Source organism: Agrilus planipennis, unplaced genomic scaffold, assembly GCF_000699045.2.
Source record: "Agrilus planipennis isolate EAB-ADULT unplaced genomic scaffold, Apla_2.0 scaffold4, whole genome shotgun sequence".
NCBI classification, from domain to species: Eukaryota; Metazoa; Arthropoda; class Insecta; order Coleoptera; family Buprestidae; genus Agrilus; species Agrilus planipennis.
The window spans coordinates 1618014-1637173 of NW_020442463.1; the positions used below are offsets into that span (position 1 = coordinate 1618014).

The 19160-nt window shown below is 32.8% G+C and overlaps 2 protein-coding genes across 3 annotated transcripts in view; both read right to left on the reverse strand.

The window, feature by feature from the left end:
- The window catches only part of LOC108735981, a 132295-nt gene extending 116487 nt beyond the window's left edge, over nucleotides 1-15808 (reverse strand). The window contains exon 1 of the mRNA XM_018468224.2: nucleotides 15555-15808. The gene's annotated coding sequence lies outside the window, so the exon portion shown is untranslated. The remainder of the gene's footprint in view (nucleotides 1-15554) is intronic.
- A 1943-nt stretch (nucleotides 15809-17751) lies between these two features.
- Nucleotides 17752-18851, reverse strand: LOC108735975 (60S ribosomal protein L35a). Of its 2 annotated transcripts, none has more exons than XM_018468219.2 (3): nucleotides 18758-18851; nucleotides 18151-18575; nucleotides 17752-17806 (listed from the first exon to the last, which is right to left on the reverse strand). In XM_018468219.2, the coding sequence occupies exons 2-3, from the start codon at nucleotides 18571-18573 to the stop codon at nucleotides 17783-17785; spliced, it is 447 nt and encodes a 148-aa protein (XP_018323721.2). In that variant the 5' UTR covers nucleotides 18574-18575; nucleotides 18758-18851; the 3' UTR covers nucleotides 17752-17782. The 2 variants fall into 2 exon arrangements, with proteins under 2 accessions (XP_018323721.2, XP_025836654.1); XM_025980869.1 differs by lacking the exon at nucleotides 18758-18851 and adding an exon at nucleotides 18709-18731.
- Nucleotides 18852-19160: the final 309 nt, after the last annotated feature.

Below are 19160 nucleotides of genomic sequence, written 5' to 3' on the forward strand. Positions count from 1 at the left end.
TAGTAACAGAGTTGCGTAGTAACAGAGTGGTAAATTTTACATTCCATTATACACAAGTCAAAAAATAAAGCGTAAAGTAAAATATTTCGTTCACATTTAACACATTTACCCCTCAGACAATAAACTGAACGTAAACTAATGAAAAAATATTCATTTACTTATGTGAATAGGTAGGTAACAAGGTGGACGGGCAATTTAAACACGCAGCACGTTCAACACCTTGCGGTCGACTGTCGAGCGACATACCCCTCCCCCCAACCTAACGAACTCCCACGACGAATGCAGACATTTCGCCCAAAATAAAACAGTGTCCAAAACAGCGCCATCTTCATTTTGAGTCGTGAATTAGTTAGTAACATAGTGAACCAGCCGGTTCCAGATAGTACGTGGGACAAAGTTTAGAAAATTATTTAAAAACTAAATTTTAATACTGACTGATTTTAAAACATATTTTATTGAATATTTATAATACTCTGTTTACGATTATAATTTATATTAAGAGGGTTACTATAGTAGAAAATGCATTTATATGATGTTTATTGTAACGGAATGCTACATGGGACAGGTACAATTTGTAAGGAAAACCTTTCTGTTACCACTAATGACCATTTTGTTAATTGAAAAAAATTGAAAAATATCGAAACTTGAGTCTTTATTCCAATAATGGATGTTCGCTATAGCGATGTATTTTGTATTTAATATATAATTCGTTAAGGATTTTGACATTATTAATAACAAAAAAATAGATAATGTTGAGGGACTCGTTTACCTGCGCAAAATTTGACAATGACCCTAATTACATTTACTTACGAAAACTTATAATTCACAGTTGGATAGAAATTTTTCTGCTTTACTGTATCAAAATGTGGACTTCATTTTTTACTTGCAATTAATGAACAAATTCTCTCCATTTACCCAATTTCATTATTAATACTAAAAAAAGCACAAAACCAGGACCCAAATATTTTTTTTAATAATCCTAAATATGCAGCATAGTTCAGGACTTATTTAAGGACTTAAAATCTATAGTATACAGTACTTATGAAATACTTTTTAATCTTTTATAAATAATAGTCAGATAATTTCTGATACTTAAATATCAAGACTTAAAAGAACCTTACAAGTACCTATATTTCGACTCGGGTCACCATACACTAATGACGATATAAGTCAGTTGGAGTGCTGTGGAATAAACATTAAAACCCCAAAATTCCACAAAACGTTTAAATCCCTAAGACGCGTTTTGACGCCCAAGGAACCATCCTCAGTTAGGATCTTTCTAATCCTCAGTTAGTCTCTTTCTAACTGAGGATGGTACCTCATGAGATACTTAGGTATTATCTAGGGAAGTCCAACCAGCGGCTCTTTGAAGGATTATTTGTTGCTCTCGACAATATACCCGAGTTCCTTTTTCATTTTTGTGTTATTATATTTTAAAAAATTATTATCGTTCCGTATGTGTTTCAAAATGTCTTTTAAATTACTGACAACAAATATGAAAGTCTAAGTGCAACGATGTAACAAATTGCAGGTAAAAGATAAAATAATATTTGACCTCCCACAGAGCATATTTAGTTTTCAAACTAAATTACAACTTTTTTAAAAATAAAACATTTTCTGATTTTTCTCGAATTAAAAAAAATTGTTCCAATATTAAACAAGAAAAACTCAACGAGTATATAAAAAAGCTAGAAGGAATATTGATGGAATTNTGACCTCCCACAGAGCATATTTAGTTTTCAAACTAAATTACAACTTTTTTAAAAATAAAACATTTTCTGATTTTTCTCGAATTAAAAAAAATTGTTCCAATATTAAACAAGAAAAACTCAACGAGTATATAAAAAAGCTAGAAGGAATATTGATGGAATTCCAAAATAGATTTCAAGACTTGAAATGTTTTAAATTGTCTCTTAATTTTTTTGAATCCATTTGAAATTAACATAATTGAAGGTGAATTTTCTATTTTCAGTATAATTATGACCCAAAAAGCATGTGGTGAATTAGAATTAAAAGAGATGCAAGAAGATCAAGCTCTACAATAAAAATATAAGTCGACGCCGTTTACTGAATTTTGGAAATTTGTACCAGAATCGAAGTATCCTGAATTAAAAAAAGCTGTTTGTCGAATTATTTCAATATACGGAACAACGTACTTATGTGAATCATTTTATTCCACTTTAAAATTCGTGAAATTCAAACACCGATCAGTATTAACTAACCAGCATCTGAAAGAATTACTAAGAAGTGCTGTCACCAATTATTCACCAAATTTTAAAGAATTATCATCAAGCATGGTCAAGACAAGAGGCGTCGACCGCTGACACTTCTCCGAGACATTTTTGAACATTATGTTTAAAGAAAAGTTTCACAATGGTTCTAAGGAAAATACAATAAAGTTAAAAAAGTATATGTGCAATTATTTAGCATATCTATATTAAAAAGTAAAGAGATTCTTTCTGAACAGATAACAAAATACGTTATCAGGGAAATGACACCAAAGGCGTTTATTTTGCAATAACTGTCCCTAAAACATTGTATTTCATAATGGCAACAAAATGAATTTTTACTCTTTAATGTATTCAAAATAAGATTTTAAACAATCTTTATAAAACCTTTATTGTTATTATTATTATTACTACCATAAGCGCTAGTTTACTGCTTTATTAATGTAACAATGCATATCATTTTGATACTTCGAAACGGTGGCAAGGCTTAAAAATAAACAATAAAAAAAGATACAGGCCTTGTCCTAAACAATTTCGACGAAGGTTTGAATTGAAGCAGACTGGTAAATATTATAAATATTGTTAAATATAATATAAAAAATAGGTCAAGAATAATGCACAAAAACGCAATTCGCTGTTATTTAAACTAGAATTCTATTCCACATGTTACGAGCATACTAATCAGATATTAGTAGTCCGATTGACGGCTTTAAACGTATAATAGAAAACAAAAAGGTCCATAGAATGATGTAATTAGGTGTTGAGTAAAAAGGATGGGTGACCATAATTTACATCTACATGTTTAACACCATTTAATTAAAAATTCTTTTGCTTGTTTCAGCTGCTACGCCAATTTAAAAAGAGGTATACAAGGTACAAGGTACAGGTACAAGGTACAGGTACAAGGTACAGGTACAAGGTACAGGTACAGGTACAAGGTACAGGTACAAGGTACAGGTACAAGGTACAGGTACAAGGTACAAGGTACAGGTACAAGGTACAGGAGCGAGTGTCTACCCATCACATCAGAGGTGGGCTAACTATTTTCTCCCTCAAATACTCCCGCTTCATCCCCAAACTCAACCCATTTCCCAATTTCCTTCCCGGGGATGCATAACGTTAGGATTAATCTCCCCACTCGAGTAGGGGTTTTAGTCGGTAAAAATCCGACACTACCTCCCTTCTGGAGATGACTTTTGAAGATTTCCCATCCTCGAAAATAATTTAAACAAAAAAAGAATTTGTTCTGTGTTCTGTCGAAACTATCTACGACATACTGGCGAGACCCAAAAAGATCTAAACCGCGATGCACGTTTAACGTTTAACGGTTACTGGCCACTTATATGAACTTTGTTTTTCTTTGAGTTACTTCTGTGAAACTAGCCATTAGAACTACTTAATAATCACAATGACGTGCAATTATCTAAGGTACTTGCATTGTTTAATTACTGCCACTTCATAGTTCCAGTTTTAAAGAGAAAGTATAGTTACCGTGTTTTTTTTAATTAGGTAACAAAACGTTTTTAGACGCAAAAGGAATTCTGTATACTTCCTGTACAATATAGAGTGATTGTGGTTTATGTATTCAAAGAGAAAGTTTCCGAACAGTGAAAAAGCATTGACATCGTTTGTCAATAGTCCTGTAAAAAGTGCATGCGACTAACAAAATATTTGTAGTGTCACGTACAATGTTGGGATTCCAGGTAGGTAATCTTAACTAATGTCATAAATGCGAAATGTAAGTTTGTTTGTTTTAACTAATCAACCGATCATCATGAAATTTTATATACACATTGTCAGGGATACAGAAAAAGTCATATGATACCTTTTATCTAGAAAAAAAATACAGTTCTAGATTCTAAAAGGATAGAAAAATTAGTTTTATGTAGGGATGCACACTGTCGCCGCTACTTTTTAATCTATACATCGAAGACGCGATCAACATCATTAAAGACAGTACAACTGTAGGGATAGATATACAGGGGCAAAAGATTTGTATGAAGAGATTTGCAGATGATACAGCAGTATTAGCATCTAGCAAGGAGTGAGAGATAGCTTTAAATAAAATGGAAGCGGTATTGACAAAACAGTACTGTATGAAAATGAATAAAACTAAAACAAAAATACTGATATGCAAGGGAAGGAAAAGTAGAAAAAGAGCGAAAATAAAGGTAGGAGACGAAAAATTAAAAGAAGTGGCCGATTTTAGGTTTTTGCTCGCGAACGGTTAATTTAGAAATTCAAAAAAGGTTGCTAAAGGTGTATGTTTGTAGGACGGCGCTGTACGGATGCGAAATATGGACAGTGGGCGCGGCGGAAAAGAAAAGGTTAGAAGCGTTGGAAATGTGGTGTTACAGGCGAATGATGAGGATACTCTGGATAAAGGTTAGAAATGAAGAGCTATTAGAAAGAGTAATAGAACAAAGGACTCTATGGAAGTCAATAAGAAATAGGCAAGATAGGTTAGTAGCACACCTTCTCAGGCATGAAGGTCTAATCAGAGACGTATTAGAGGCAGAAACGGATGTTAAGAGAGGTAGAGGTAGACTTAGATTAGATGACTGTTCGCAGATATTTAAGGATATAGGTTGTTCTAGTTTTAGGGAAATGCGAAGATTAGCTTAGGATAGGAAAGAGTGGAGGTGCGTGTCCAAGCAGTCTTAGGACTGACGACATAAAGATGATGTAGTCGTCGATGATCTTTAATACGTATTTAAGACATTAGTAAAAGCTAGTTGATTTAACCTTATCATTATAAACACTATTCATAATGACATAACGCGAGGGAACGGAACGATAATGAATAAGATTCATTCAATAATAACATAGGTATGCATGTTTCTTGAATTAAACCGAATATTATTGACAGAATACAGCAATTTATTAATTTCACCCAAGAATACTATATAGAAGTGGAAAGGCAGACGCGAACGTAGGGGAGGGTTTTGGGGGTTCTTACTCCACCCGAAATATGTAAGAAATTTGCACATTTTTTACATTTTACGTTTTTACAATTATATGTAACTTTTTAAATAGTTTATTGAGGGAATGAGTCTAAATTGTTATATACTACAAGTATTAAGTGACAAATTCGTCAGCTTAAAATTGAAAATAACAGTAAAATCCTTAGACACTTTTTCGGGCTTTACATTTTTTACCAGCTATAAGGTCATTTTTATGCTTGACCGAGAACATCCAAGGGACCAGGAGTAATAACAGTACATTTATGAATTATTTTTAGGTTTCAATTTTTGACCTTACTACGCCGGCAAAACTGATAGTGTTAAATATGTGGCGCAAAATAAAATATTTAAACGTAAACGTTATAATTTTTTTTATTTATATATTATTCTAAACTAATTTTTGTTAAGTTCAATATCTTTTTCAATTTTACATTTAGCTTTCTCATGTAAAGATGGTTTCTTCCTTCAATTACCTGCACTTTTATGTGTAGGTAGTTCATATCAGTCAATATTTATTTTCATTTACAATATTCTTTCTATTTAATAACAATCCTGTCATATTGAAGAATTGATTTTACTACCAGAAATTATTATAACTATAAGTACTAAATGTATGAGACGTTTTTTCCATAATCAATAGTTCGTCAGACGTGTACTGCAATTCTAAAAAATTAGTTTCTTTAATATTTTTTAACCCGTCCCCTCCAGAAAATATTTTCAGAAAACACAACTTAACACCTACATCACAAATCCCAAAATAAATTTATCAAGACTAAAATACCCTTGTACTACGATCTCAGGTAACTTTGAGTATGCTTGGTGGATAGATACTGACCAACCCCGAGTGTTCAATCTAGATACCATCCAAAGAACAGTTTTCTTTATAAAATGTATTAGTGAATTAATTTTACCCACTCGTTAATTTGAAGCTATCTGTAGTGGGTAAAATTAACTCACCAATACATCGAATTAACGGTACAAAATTCAAAGTAACTTATCAACCCTAAAATAAGAGTAAATAAAATTATAGGGTTGTTCGGAAAGTCATTTCGTTTTTTCCCGCCAGAGGATTTAATTGTATTCTTTTGCACCCAACTTCACATTTAAGTCGTATAATTTTTATATGCTTTGAGAGCTCATATAGCAAGGCTTGTGTGTGAAAAATTCCAATTAATTCTACGCAGTAGTTTTTGGTTGGTGCCCTTTTAAATATGGAGAGCGATAAGCAGCATTTTCGACATATCTTACTGTTTTACTACAGAAAGGGTAAAAATGCTGTTCAAGCCAGAAAGAAATTGACTGATGTGTATGGAGAAGGTGTGTTGACAGTACGCCAGTGCCAGAACTGGTTCGCTAAATTTCGATCCGGCAATTTTGATGTCGAAGATGCACCACGTTCGGGAAGGCCGGTTGAAGCTGATAAAGACGCGATAAAGGCATTAGTTGATGTGAACCGGCGAATAACAACACGTGAGATCGGATTGAGGTTAAATTTATCAAATTCAACAGTTTATGACCACTTGAAAGGCCTGGGATTATCCTCGAAGCTCGATGTATGGGTTCCCCATGTTCTCACAGAGAGAAATCTGTGTCGCCGCATTGACGTCTGCGATTCGCTTCTCAAACGTCACGAAAATGATCCGTTTTTGAAGCGCATCATCACTGGGGACGAAAAATGGGTTGTATACAACAACGTCAAACGCAAGAGGTCATGGAGCAAAAAAGATGAACCGGCTCAAACCATTTCCAAAGCCGATATTCACCAAAAAAAGGTGATGCTGTCTGTTTGGTGGGATTTTAAAGGAATCGTTTTTTTTGAGCTTTTACCGGATAACACAACGATTAATTCGGAAGTCTACTGTCATCAGCTGGACAAACTGAATGATGCACTTCAACAGAAAAGGTCAGAACTAATCAACAGGAAAGGTGTAGTGTTTCACCAAGACAACGCGAGACCTCACACAAGTTTGGTCACTCGCCAAAAGCTTTTACAGCTTGAATGGGATACAATGCTACACCCACCATATTCTCCAGACCTGGCACCATCGGATTATTATTTGTTCCGGTCACTCCAAAATTTTTTAGACGGTAAAACCTTCACCTCAAATGAGGAGGTCAAAAACCTCCTCGATCAGTTTTTTGCCAGCAAAGACCAAAAATTTTATGAGCGTGGAATTATGCTACTACCAGAAAGATGGCAAAAGGTGTTGGACCAGAACGGTCAATATATAATTTAATAAAGTATTTGTTTATTAAACGAAAACTGTCTTTCATTTCCATAAAAAAAAAACGAAATGACTCTGAACAACCCGATAAAATGAAGTGAGTGCTTATAATATAGAAAAACTGTCTTTTTTAAGTTCTTAAGGTTTTTGGTATGTTATTAAGACATGAACAACCCTTAAATATACATGCTACAGCTTATTAATTCGGATTTTCTGACACTATAATAATAATAATAATAAATGACACCAAATTGTTAGGGTCTTCGTAGATTTATACTTTGACTGCACTTGGTCTACTTGTCATAAGAACAGAAGCATCTTATGTTCATTTCCAGCATTCCATGAGATTTTATGACATGTTGCATGTTGCTCTTGGCATATGCAACACGACAAGAAAAAAGTTAGCTAATAGCATTTATGTGCGCATGTGGTGATTTTAACTACACCGCAGGAATTTATCACAACATACGGCAATTCTAATACCTAAACTTTCCTTTTATTACCAAGAAGAAGGATGTGGGATTGTAGTAGCTTTTCTGTAACTGTGGTCGTTTATTATTCCGGTTAACGGTGTAACTTGAAGTAAAACGCTTAAAAGAGGTGATTACACCCATATACAACCACCGATTGAATACAATGTCACTTTTATTTCATTTTATATATAAACAGTGACGTAGCATGAGGGGCAGAGGATGCTATGAGCTCCAGCAACGCAAACGTGAAGGGGAGACAGCAAAAAATGCTTTCTTCGTTGCTACCAATTTCTTGTTTTATATACCAGTTTTTCACAACACAATTTATACCCTGAAATATTAAGACACTACAGTCTAGATGCGTAAAATGCCAACATTTTCATTCAGAAAAAAATTTGTGAAAAACAACCTTCTTCTATTTAAGGTAAATGCACTAGCAGTTGACATTATAATGGGGGAAAAGATTTTTTTTGCTTTTATATCTATATTTTAATGTATTCTTTAGATAATGTAGTACAGTTTCGTACTTTATTTTCTTATGAGACGTAAAATAAAATGTTTTGAAAAATAGATGCAGTTTTTTTTAAGAATTTTTAAAAAATGCTTAAAATTTGTTAGTACTTAACATCCAATAAACTAAAAGATCTAGTAGTTAATATATAGTAAGTATTAGTAGTTGACATTAAAAGTGATAGTTTTAGGATTTGGCAGTTTCCTCAATATTTGGTTAAATTGTAAAAAACTTATGTCTGTATCATTTGGTTTGAACATAGTTTTTTTTCGTCACAACAATTCATACCAAGAACTTCAGCTTCGTTATTTTTAAGGATTTTTTGTATAATGCATACATATTTATAATCCTTAACACTGCCGGGTAACTAGACTAATATCTATTCACCTTCTTTATAACCACCCATGTAGGAGCTAACCAAGCTTGTTCCAAGATTTTTTAATTCTGGCTCGAGATCGGCAATCAATATTGGACCAAGCATAGCAAACACTTGGAACATAACTTCGGCCCAAACCTGGTTGCCAAGCTTAGCCCACGATCCGACAGGCAATGCTGAACCAAGATTTGGTGAACAATACTAATTCATCATTTCCTCCTCGTCAGGTTATTCATCACTCTCTTTTTCTGTGGATAAGTCATCTGTACTACTCCCAGATTCAACCCATGACTCATCATCAGCACTTGAGAAAAATTTCTGTTTTCTAGTAGATGACTTTTGTTTCTTCTTTATAGCTTTCTGTTTTCCGCGTTGCTCCAGCTTTTTTTTTTAAAATATCATTCTCTTGCTTTTTCTTCTACCTCTCTTCAGCTCTTTTCTTTTTTTTTTCTATAGTAAACATAGCTTTTTACTCGCGTTATTTTCATCGTAGGCTTGCCATTCTTTTGATGTTATAACTGCTGGTATCTTCTCTACTTTCCGTTTTTTTGAGGTTGCGGGCTTAGGTTCTTGCCAGAAAAGTACACCTTGAAAAGGGGGGGAACAATTTCTTCGGATGATGTGTGCATCTTTACCAAGTCAGAATCAGGTGGATGGATGAGAGGTGACAAGTGGACATGTTTTTACCGAATTAAGGCCAGATTCTTGAAGAGATTTTGGCGACTGTTAAGCACTTTTATTTTCCTTTCTTGTTGTTTCATGGGGCTCATAAATCACCGGTTTATGTACATCTGCTTGTACCAACATCTTGTTGAAAGTATTAGCTTCAGATTCGGGTATTTGTTGGGCAGTGTTTAAGTCTTCTATAGGAATCTCAAAGGCGGGTGGAGTGACTTGATCGATAATTATTAACCTCCTCATATTCAGATATTTTATTTGTTACATCTTCTGCAGATTTTTGTGATTAGATGGTTTTTATTTCTTTTTAAAGATTGTTGTATTCCAGGCAAATGTTCTTGTAGAAACTAAAAAGTGATAAATCCTCTTTGTCACTATTCCAATTTTCACTTATTTTGAAAATAATTGGTTCCCCTTTATCTATATATTTTTCCATAAAATGTATTCCACCCTTTTCATCAATTTTGGCTGAATCAAATGCGTTGCATTTGGGTAAAGAGTTACTAGAATGATACCATTTTCAGCACAAAACCGGCTTTATGTAAGGCCACCAACGAAAAGAATAACGGGGCGCGAAATTTTCAAAGATATTTCTAATGAACTCATAAAATGTTTGTCCCGTCATCCACCCGCTTTCCGATCTCCCAATACTCCATTCATCAGGAACACTAAATGCTAACTCTCTAGGTTCACGCTCATATTTAAATATCACCATTGGTGACACTACCTGACCTGCAGCGTCCCAGTGATAAGAACAGTAAGGCATTCTTTCTCATCTGGATTAACTTGTTGGTAAATGGTTTTGTCACCCTTTCTTGCCAATACCTTACTACCCTTTGGATTGAGGAAGAATGCCGTTTCATCTGCATTAAAAACACAACAAGGAATTTGTAGAGTATCGTCGGAGTTACTTTGTTAGAGGAAGCTGTACACTTCCGGGAACCGTTTTTCAATTGATTCTTTATTATTACTATTAAGACCAAGGGCCCTGTGCTTAGCACTAGTAGTTGACATCAATGTCAATTACTAGAAAACTTGGCTCTTTTGCTTTAGTGTTTACTACGAAAGATTATCCTCATTTACAGGTTAAAATTGCTTTTTTTTAAGAACATTTATTTATCCTATATCTCCACATCAAAATAATACAACTACAATTACAATTCCGCAAAGTTTCACTTAAAAACTTTTTTTTTATAAACTTACCTTCTTATCACTTACACTAAGTAAATTCACGACAAATAAACTCCATGCGACCATGCAACACAAAAATGGCGCCAAATGGCGGTTATTTTTTTTTTTTTTCAATTGAATTCAATTTATTGTATAGCATACAAATTGTAATATTACAAATTCCCATTGAGGAGCTCGGGTGCTCTTGTGCATGGGACTGCACATACAAATATAACAAAGAAATAAAATTTTCAAAATTAAATTTTAAAATGAATAATTCCACAATTGTATAGTCGCCTCACAAATGTCACTATTTCATCCTGGCGTTCACAGAATATTAAAAAAATTTCTTCATTCCCTATTCTGAACGGTTAAAATCGAAAATGTCAACTATTAACGCGGTGTCAAGTACTAGTGCGTTTACCTTAATCGTACAGACGACATTTTTTCTTACATTATATGTATGCATAACAAAAGATAAAGGTCGAAAACGGTTCACATTATAACAAAGGCTGAAGTCCTAAAACAATCGTAGGCAAGCATACCAAAAAAAAACTCGAATCGCTCATCAGACTATAAATTTTAATCAAGGTTAAATAAGAAACTCTTTTATATTCTATTTAAGTACATTTTGCACTACTGCATATAGCATAAATGTTAGCAAAATGATGCAGATCCTACACACAATATCCAAATAGTCACTCAAAACCTCGAGTTTACAACAAATGATTTGAAGAGAAGCAGAAGAAGTATTATTACTTCTGCAACAGATAATATAGCAAACCAGACATTCATCCTAATTCTCCTGAAACCTTAAAGTGAAAGAGATATTCAAGTAAATACGAACGTACGAAGCAGGAGATGAACCAATAACTGATAATAATAAATAATATAAAAATTAATCCTTTTTTGCAATTTTATTAGAATTTACAAGACTGGAATATATATATGGAAATAAAAGATATGTTTGGAGAGTGGGTGCGAAACTTGGAGGATTGGCGCGGCGGAAAAGAAAAGATTAGAAGCGTTCGAAATGTGGTGTTATAAGCAAATGATGAGGATACCTTGGATAGAGAAGGTTAGAAATGAAGAGGTATTAGAAAAAATAGGAGAACAGAGGACTCTATGAAGTCAATAAGAAATAGGCGGGATAGGTTGGTAGGACACCTTCTCATACATAAAGGTCTAGTCAGAGACATACTAGAGACAGAAACAGGAGTTAGGAGGGGTAGATTACAAATAGTTAAGGATGTGGGAAGTCCTAGCTTTAGGAAAAATACGAATATTAGCTCAAGACAGGAAAGAATGGAAGTGCGTGTTCAATTAGTCTTAGGTCTGACGACCTTATGATAATGACTACCCCAGCGACAATAAATATAGTAACAGGATAACATCAATTAAAGGACCCAATACAACTTAAGAATCTGACATGGATCATCACGCTCCTTTGAATTATGCACCTATTCATATCAAATAAATATGGTGAGGCAAATTTAGCGATTACATATTTTGCGTATTTGTTTAATTTCACCCCGGATGGCAGAAATTTACGCTACGCCACTGTATATGCAGTTTTACCTATTGCAATTAATAATACGGCGCGCCCCGCACATTTTAAGTTAACTAGGAAAGTACTTAATAACATTCGGAAGCAGTGTTTACATAAGCTGTAAGTATGTTCAGAAATGATAATTCACATATATTTTCAGTTAAAAATTCCGATTAAACAATAATATCGTCGATATCAAAGGTAATAAGTCTAAGGCCACACATTTTTTGATTAGGCGTTTTAATCGGCAAGTAATTCTATAATATCGTATCGTGAGAGAAGATAGCCGAAACAATTACCATTATATGCTAGAATCATAGATATTTATAGCACATTATTGGTATAAACTTTTGCACTTTTTTGTGGTAACAAAATTTCCTAATAGATGATTATTTATCATTAGATAACATTAATTTTTTTAACACGTTTAGTACTTTAATATAATTTTATTCATATACATGTTCATTTAATTTATAGTACTTTCACCCGAAAACCTTGGATAACTTTCTCAAAAAGGCAATATTACAATTATATTCTTTTTATTTATCCTACGGTAATCTTCCGAAAATCTACAAAATTTAAAAGTAGGTGCATGCTGGTATATTCGGAAAAAGTTATGATTTTTTACAAAAAAAGTCTCAAAGATACCATCTGTTGTGTCTCAATATTCATTTCGTCAGTTGTACTTTTCTGATATGTATTTTTGTAATCAATAGATATGGTTGCATATTTGTAACTACTCTTTAAGTCTCAAAAACTTTTCTTTATAAAGGTTTCTGCTATTTTCAAAAATAAAAGTATTTTACTGTTACACAAATATCGTATTTTGTACCAAAACTTGTACATGAATTGTTCCTACTTCAGTCTGATCGGATTCGTGGACAACCGGCCTTAGACAGCAATTTTTAAAAAATGATTTGGACGTAATATTGTTCCAGTGACCTAAACAGCAAATTATAAATACTATGTAACAGTAGGATGCTACCTACTAACCTAAGGTACGGATCCATTCATAAAGTAACGAAAATGGCATATTGAATTCGCTTATAGTATATAAAATACGATAAAAACTGTAAAACCGAAAATTATAGGTTACATTTTCTAAAGTGTCAAATTCCTATTGCTTCATAATGAATAATATAGAGTAAATTACTGTGCCTTATGTTTTACTGTCTATTGTAGATTCCGTGTACCTATATCTGTTACTGTCTATTGTAGATTCCGTGTACCTATATATGTTACTATTTTTAACGAGCGAAATTCCATATGCAGAATGTTATAATTGCTGGAGAGATCGTTCAACACGTTGCGTCGTCTATTCGCTGCTATGTATTATGTAGTCACATGCTCGAATACGTGTTGGTATAATGATAAATTTATAAAGTATTAACTACCGATCAATCTTCCAAACAAAGCCAGACACATTTTTATCCACTCAAGTGCCTTTTGCTACTAGACATTTACGAAACATTATTTCAGTAATAATTGATTGACAGGGCCTCATACGAATATTAAGTGGTAGGTGTTTGATATAATTTTGTCACCTACTGAACAAAATTTTATCAAATAAAATACATGGCGATCATTAAGAGAAAGTAAAATTAAACATTGCAAATACGTCCAAGAATTTTTTCGTAAAGTAAAAAATAGTTGTTGCCACAGAAGGTTTATGTGCTTCAGAAGTAGGTCAGAATTTAAGTGTTGAATCTTTTTCGTTCGCATTGGGTCAATCCAAGCACCCTCGAAAAACATTGAAGATGATTGAAACCAATGGGATTGGAGTACGAAAATCGCTTCTTCATCAAATTGGAAGTACATTAAAATTACATAATTCCTGTGCTTTCCCTTTGGAAGCACCGGTAAATGTCTAGATGATGGGATGATGGGTGGGATCGAAAGAGGAGGTCTCCCCTACCACTGTACCATAAAAAGTTCGTGGCGGTCTCACCCCCATAAAAAATGATGGGGGTTCGATGGGTGTGCGGGGATATGGGGGGGGGGTCGAAAGATGGTAGGGGGGATCGAACGAGGGTGGTCACCTGAGTAAAACCCCATAAAACATTTGCGGCGGTCCCACCTCCATAAAAAGTTATGGGGGTTGAAAGTTGATTATTTTGTCAATTTACATAGGACTATAATTCAAATAAAATTCAATAAAAAAAAATATTTTCAAGCGGGTGGAGGTGGGGGATCGAAAGAGGAACAAAACCCGATAACCTAACCTAACCTAACCTACCCTATTGATAAAGATATTTAAATAATGTTTTATATAACTTTCTCAATATTTTTATGTATTTTTCATTAGTTTTACCTTTGAATATTGTTTAAGAATGACTATATAAATATTTACATGCCTAGAAATGTATAAAAATTGGCATATTTATTAACTTTGAACCCCCATAACTTTTTATGGGGGTGAGACCGCCACGAACTTTTTATGGTACAGTGGTGGTGGAGTCCTCTTCTTTCGATCTTTACCAAAGAACCTAATTATTTGTTGATGAAAAGAGCGATATCGTGTTGCACGCACTTCCCTACAAATATTGAAAAAGTTCCAAGTTGAATGGTACCTATAAGAGCACGAAAGTCGCTTCTTGAGTAAATTAAGAGCACATAAAGAACACATAATTCCTGTGCTTTTCGTTAAGGAGAACATAGTTATTTATTAATGAAAAGAGGGACTTCGTGCTGCACCTCCCTACAAATTATAGAAACGCTCATTGACTAAATTGGGAGCACATAAAGAGCACATAATTTCTGCGATTTTTATTAATGAATACATAATTATTTATTATTGAAAACAGTGATTTCGTGCTGCGGCTCCCTACAAACGTTGAAAATGCTCTAAGTTGTCGCTTTTTCAATAATGAAGGCCTAATTTGCAATAGTGATTGGCTCAGATTTGTACTCATATTATACTCATGTTAATGCCCACGAAAAGAAAGTTTGATAGAAAGTCATTAATACCCTTAAAATAATAATATATTGTCAATATGTCCTCAATAATTTTTATAGAATAAAACACTAAACCTTTAAAAACCGTTAAAAAGGGCTCTAATGATCAAGGAATTTTGGGTCTAGATTTATTTAGTTCAGCTTCACAGAACTCGATTTGATTTTCTTGTAAACTTTTATTGCTACAATAAAACCCATATAGAATTATAGGTAGATAATTATTGTTAGTATCACAATTATGTAACATTAATATACATTCTTTGTAGGTACATATGCAAAACATTATTTTTAAATGGATTGCAGTTCCGTTACACCTGCTATTGGTTTTTCGATAACTGGGTCAGTTTTCAGAGCACGTTTCACTTTAATATTTTTATGTTATAAATATTTCTTATAATAATAAATACATAGTTAAATTGCACTCACCTGAGCTTCCGTATTTAAAGCGTTTATCTCCTAACCTGTTTGATTCACAACAAAAAGCAAAGATACCTCTACTGGTCAACTAAAACATGACTAACGATAAAACAGAAACACAAGATTCTTGTACGAGAACAAGCATATCATCAAACTCATTTTTAAAGTCACTTAGTTCTACGTTTCGTTCACAAAACCGTTTCAAAAAAATATTAAATATTATATTTATTATACACTTATCGTTATATAGTACCAAAATTGCAACATGACATAGGGCTCACCATCACGATGAACGAACAAGAATGTAGGTCGAAGCAAGTAATGAACTCGTGCAGAATAGTGGTAAATGCAGAAATACTTGCACACGTTAGAACGTATGTCTATGCTAGTCACTTCCGTTCATTAAGAAAGGTAACACGTAGGAGAACAGGTATTTTAAATTCTTGCCTAATCCTCTTTTTTGATTGGTTAATACCAAGCGTTCATGAAAGCACGAAGAGATACAGGTGTAGAAGTTCATCCTAACTATGTCCATTCTCCAATAGATAGGAATAGTACAGTACAGTTCACGAAAATTATGGAGGTACGGCAAATTATAATAATAAAAGGATAACATTAAAAGTCTCTCTAATATTACTATAATGTCTATTAATTAATTACATTTAGAAAATAACGCAAAATTAAAATAATGAAACATACAAAGTTGATTTACCGGGTTTCTACTTTAATTATGAATGGAATTATTTTGTTTTACACCAAACCTTCAATTAAAAATTATTCTATTTAGTTCAGTTCAATATTTAATTCGAAACTTCCCAATTAAAAAAATTTTTTACGCGAAAAATCAAAAACGTACATGTTTACAATTATTATGTAAGTTAAGCTGTAGCAGCAACATTTCGTTAGAATTATTTATTACTTATTGATCTAAATTTTAATTATCCATAGTATAACCTTTTTTTAGTTTTCCCTAGTATTACTTTTAGAATAAACTCAGGTACCTGATTACTTATCTGCAATGTCTCGAATACAGTTTCTTTTAAATATTTAAGCAGTGCTTCTACATAAATATATTTTATAAAAACGATTTTGATTCTACCCTTTGTACCTTTAGTACATAGGAATCTATTATTAAAAATTTACCTATAAGATTGATGAGCTGTTACGACTTCCGTTTCCTGTGGCATAGAAGTGAGTAAGATAATGGCGTTAAAATGCAGATGATTTAGGCATTACAATGTACTGAAAACATAAAACTAACTTGCTTATGATATAAAGCTTTAAGAAATATTAAAATCTATAAAAAGTATAATACAAAGGCCGTATTAAATCTCTAGGGGGACCTAGTAAAAATGTAAATAGGATCCCTTTGTATAATTGGTTTTGCTTGTAAGGTTTTGAGAAAGGCTATAAATCGGAGGAAGTCTTTATCGGTAGTAAATTTTTGTATGATTTGAACCTAATTTGAATTGTTTGCGATAATGAATATATAATACAAATTAAAAACAGGCAAATAAGTATGTAATATTAAAATGTTGGGGGCTCCTTTGAATTACAAACTCTAAAAGTTGTTACACATTTACCAATAACGAAATAGAAAGCGTATTCTCTTAGAAAAATTAGACATTAATAATTTAGGTTTTGAGTTGTATCCCTTAAAAAGTATTCTTGACAAAACATGTTATGTCGAAACCATATAGAAATTTCCTAATAAACTTTTGAAAAAATTAAAAAACGTGCAGGATTATTTTCTATAAATGGTTATAGTCCCGCCATCTTTGGCAAAGAACTATCAGTAATAATACGATATGCATTCTATTTACAGAATGCCTTTAACCTGCTTTTTAAAATTATAGCCATTTTCGGCAGTTTTCTGTTTGATAACAATTGTTATAAACATAAACCTTTTTTTAAGGTCTAAATATTTGTTTTGCGATTTTCAAAATTAAAATAGCTCATATTTTGAATAAAACGCGCCATCACTTAAATATTAACTTATTTAAACCAGATTTACATAGATTAGTCAAATTTTACGTCAACTTTGTTTTTTATTTTAGGGCGTTTTGAGTTTTAAAATGTAATTAATTTAAAATGATACATTCTTTTGTAATAAAATAAGTCAAGTTTCAATTACTTTCCATTAAAACATTTAAGGTAACAGGATAGGTATTACAATGTACATTAGCACACACCAAAAACACAAATACTTATTTTATTATTTATTATAACAAAAACTATTATATTTTGGATGGGTACATCATCTGAAACAAAGAAAACACTGTTATAATTTATGCAACTTTCTCATTGTATATGAAATACCATACAAATTTTTTCTCAGCAAATATACTTTCCACAGAGGGTTCAGATTTCAAATGTCTAATACATCATTGAAAATTTGTAACAAATTAAAACAGCAAAAACAAAAATAACTCAAGACAATTTTCATAGACTATATTCTAATCACTTTTGTAAGTATTATTCGTGTTATTAATATGCATGTAAACTTGCGATCTAAATGAATAAAACCAAACTAGTTTGCATGTTGAATAAAAGGAAACCAAAATTTTAATACCAGCCTTAATTTTATTATTATCATAATACTTACAATTCTAATACGGTGGCCCATTGCTTTAGCGGGTAAATTTCTCTTAAATTTTGCTCGAACAGCACCAGTACAACCATGTGGTCTTGTCACTTTACCCCAAATAGCTCTTACTTTCGACTTTTTGTTTTTAGGCTTTCCAGGAATACAGGTCTTGTTCTTTGCTTTATAAACATATACACACTTTTTGCCTATATAGAACCAACTATCTGTTTTCGATTCCGCACCTTCGATTTTCAATAGTGCTGTATTTTCATGTTGGTTACGGAGACCTCTTTTATAACCTGTAAAAATCGCTTTTGCATACAAACGTCCATGTCTTTTAAATGGCCTTTTCTTCAAAGGTGGTTTTTCTGATGGAGCAGGCTTAGCTTTCTCTTTCTTCTCGGCTTTCGCCTTTTGCTGAGGCTTAGCTGTTTCCGCCATTCCTAAAACATGTTTAAACATACAAGTTATCCATCAGCATCCGTTCAAAATGCAAATCAAACCACAAGCAATTTATCAACAACAATTAACAAAATCTTAGACTAAAACATATTAAAATATATTTTAATTGCCTACATTTCAATAATACATAAATGAGCAATTTAAAAAGAAAAAGCAACAATACCTGCAGTTAACCTTAAATAAATGAAAGATTATTTCATAGATAAAGATTATTCATCTATGTCATCTATGTCGTATACCATAGACAAGGTCGTATACCCATAGACATATATTAAATATTAGTAAACGTCGATGTGTATACAGGTCTGACGAAGGAAGCTGGCGAGCGGTCGCGCAGGTACTTGCCCATTTATGACCTATTTGGGTAAGTCACTTGGAACCGATACACAAATAAGGTTTCAGTAGGCGTAAAGTATAGTATTAATACAGATAAGACAGTAGCGTACTAGAAAATAATGTAAAAACATGACCTATCAAAAAGAAAAAATTAACTTATTGCTTTTGTTTTATAGTTTTCACATTCACTGTCATCATGGGAATCTCTATCACTGTCACCAACATCAACA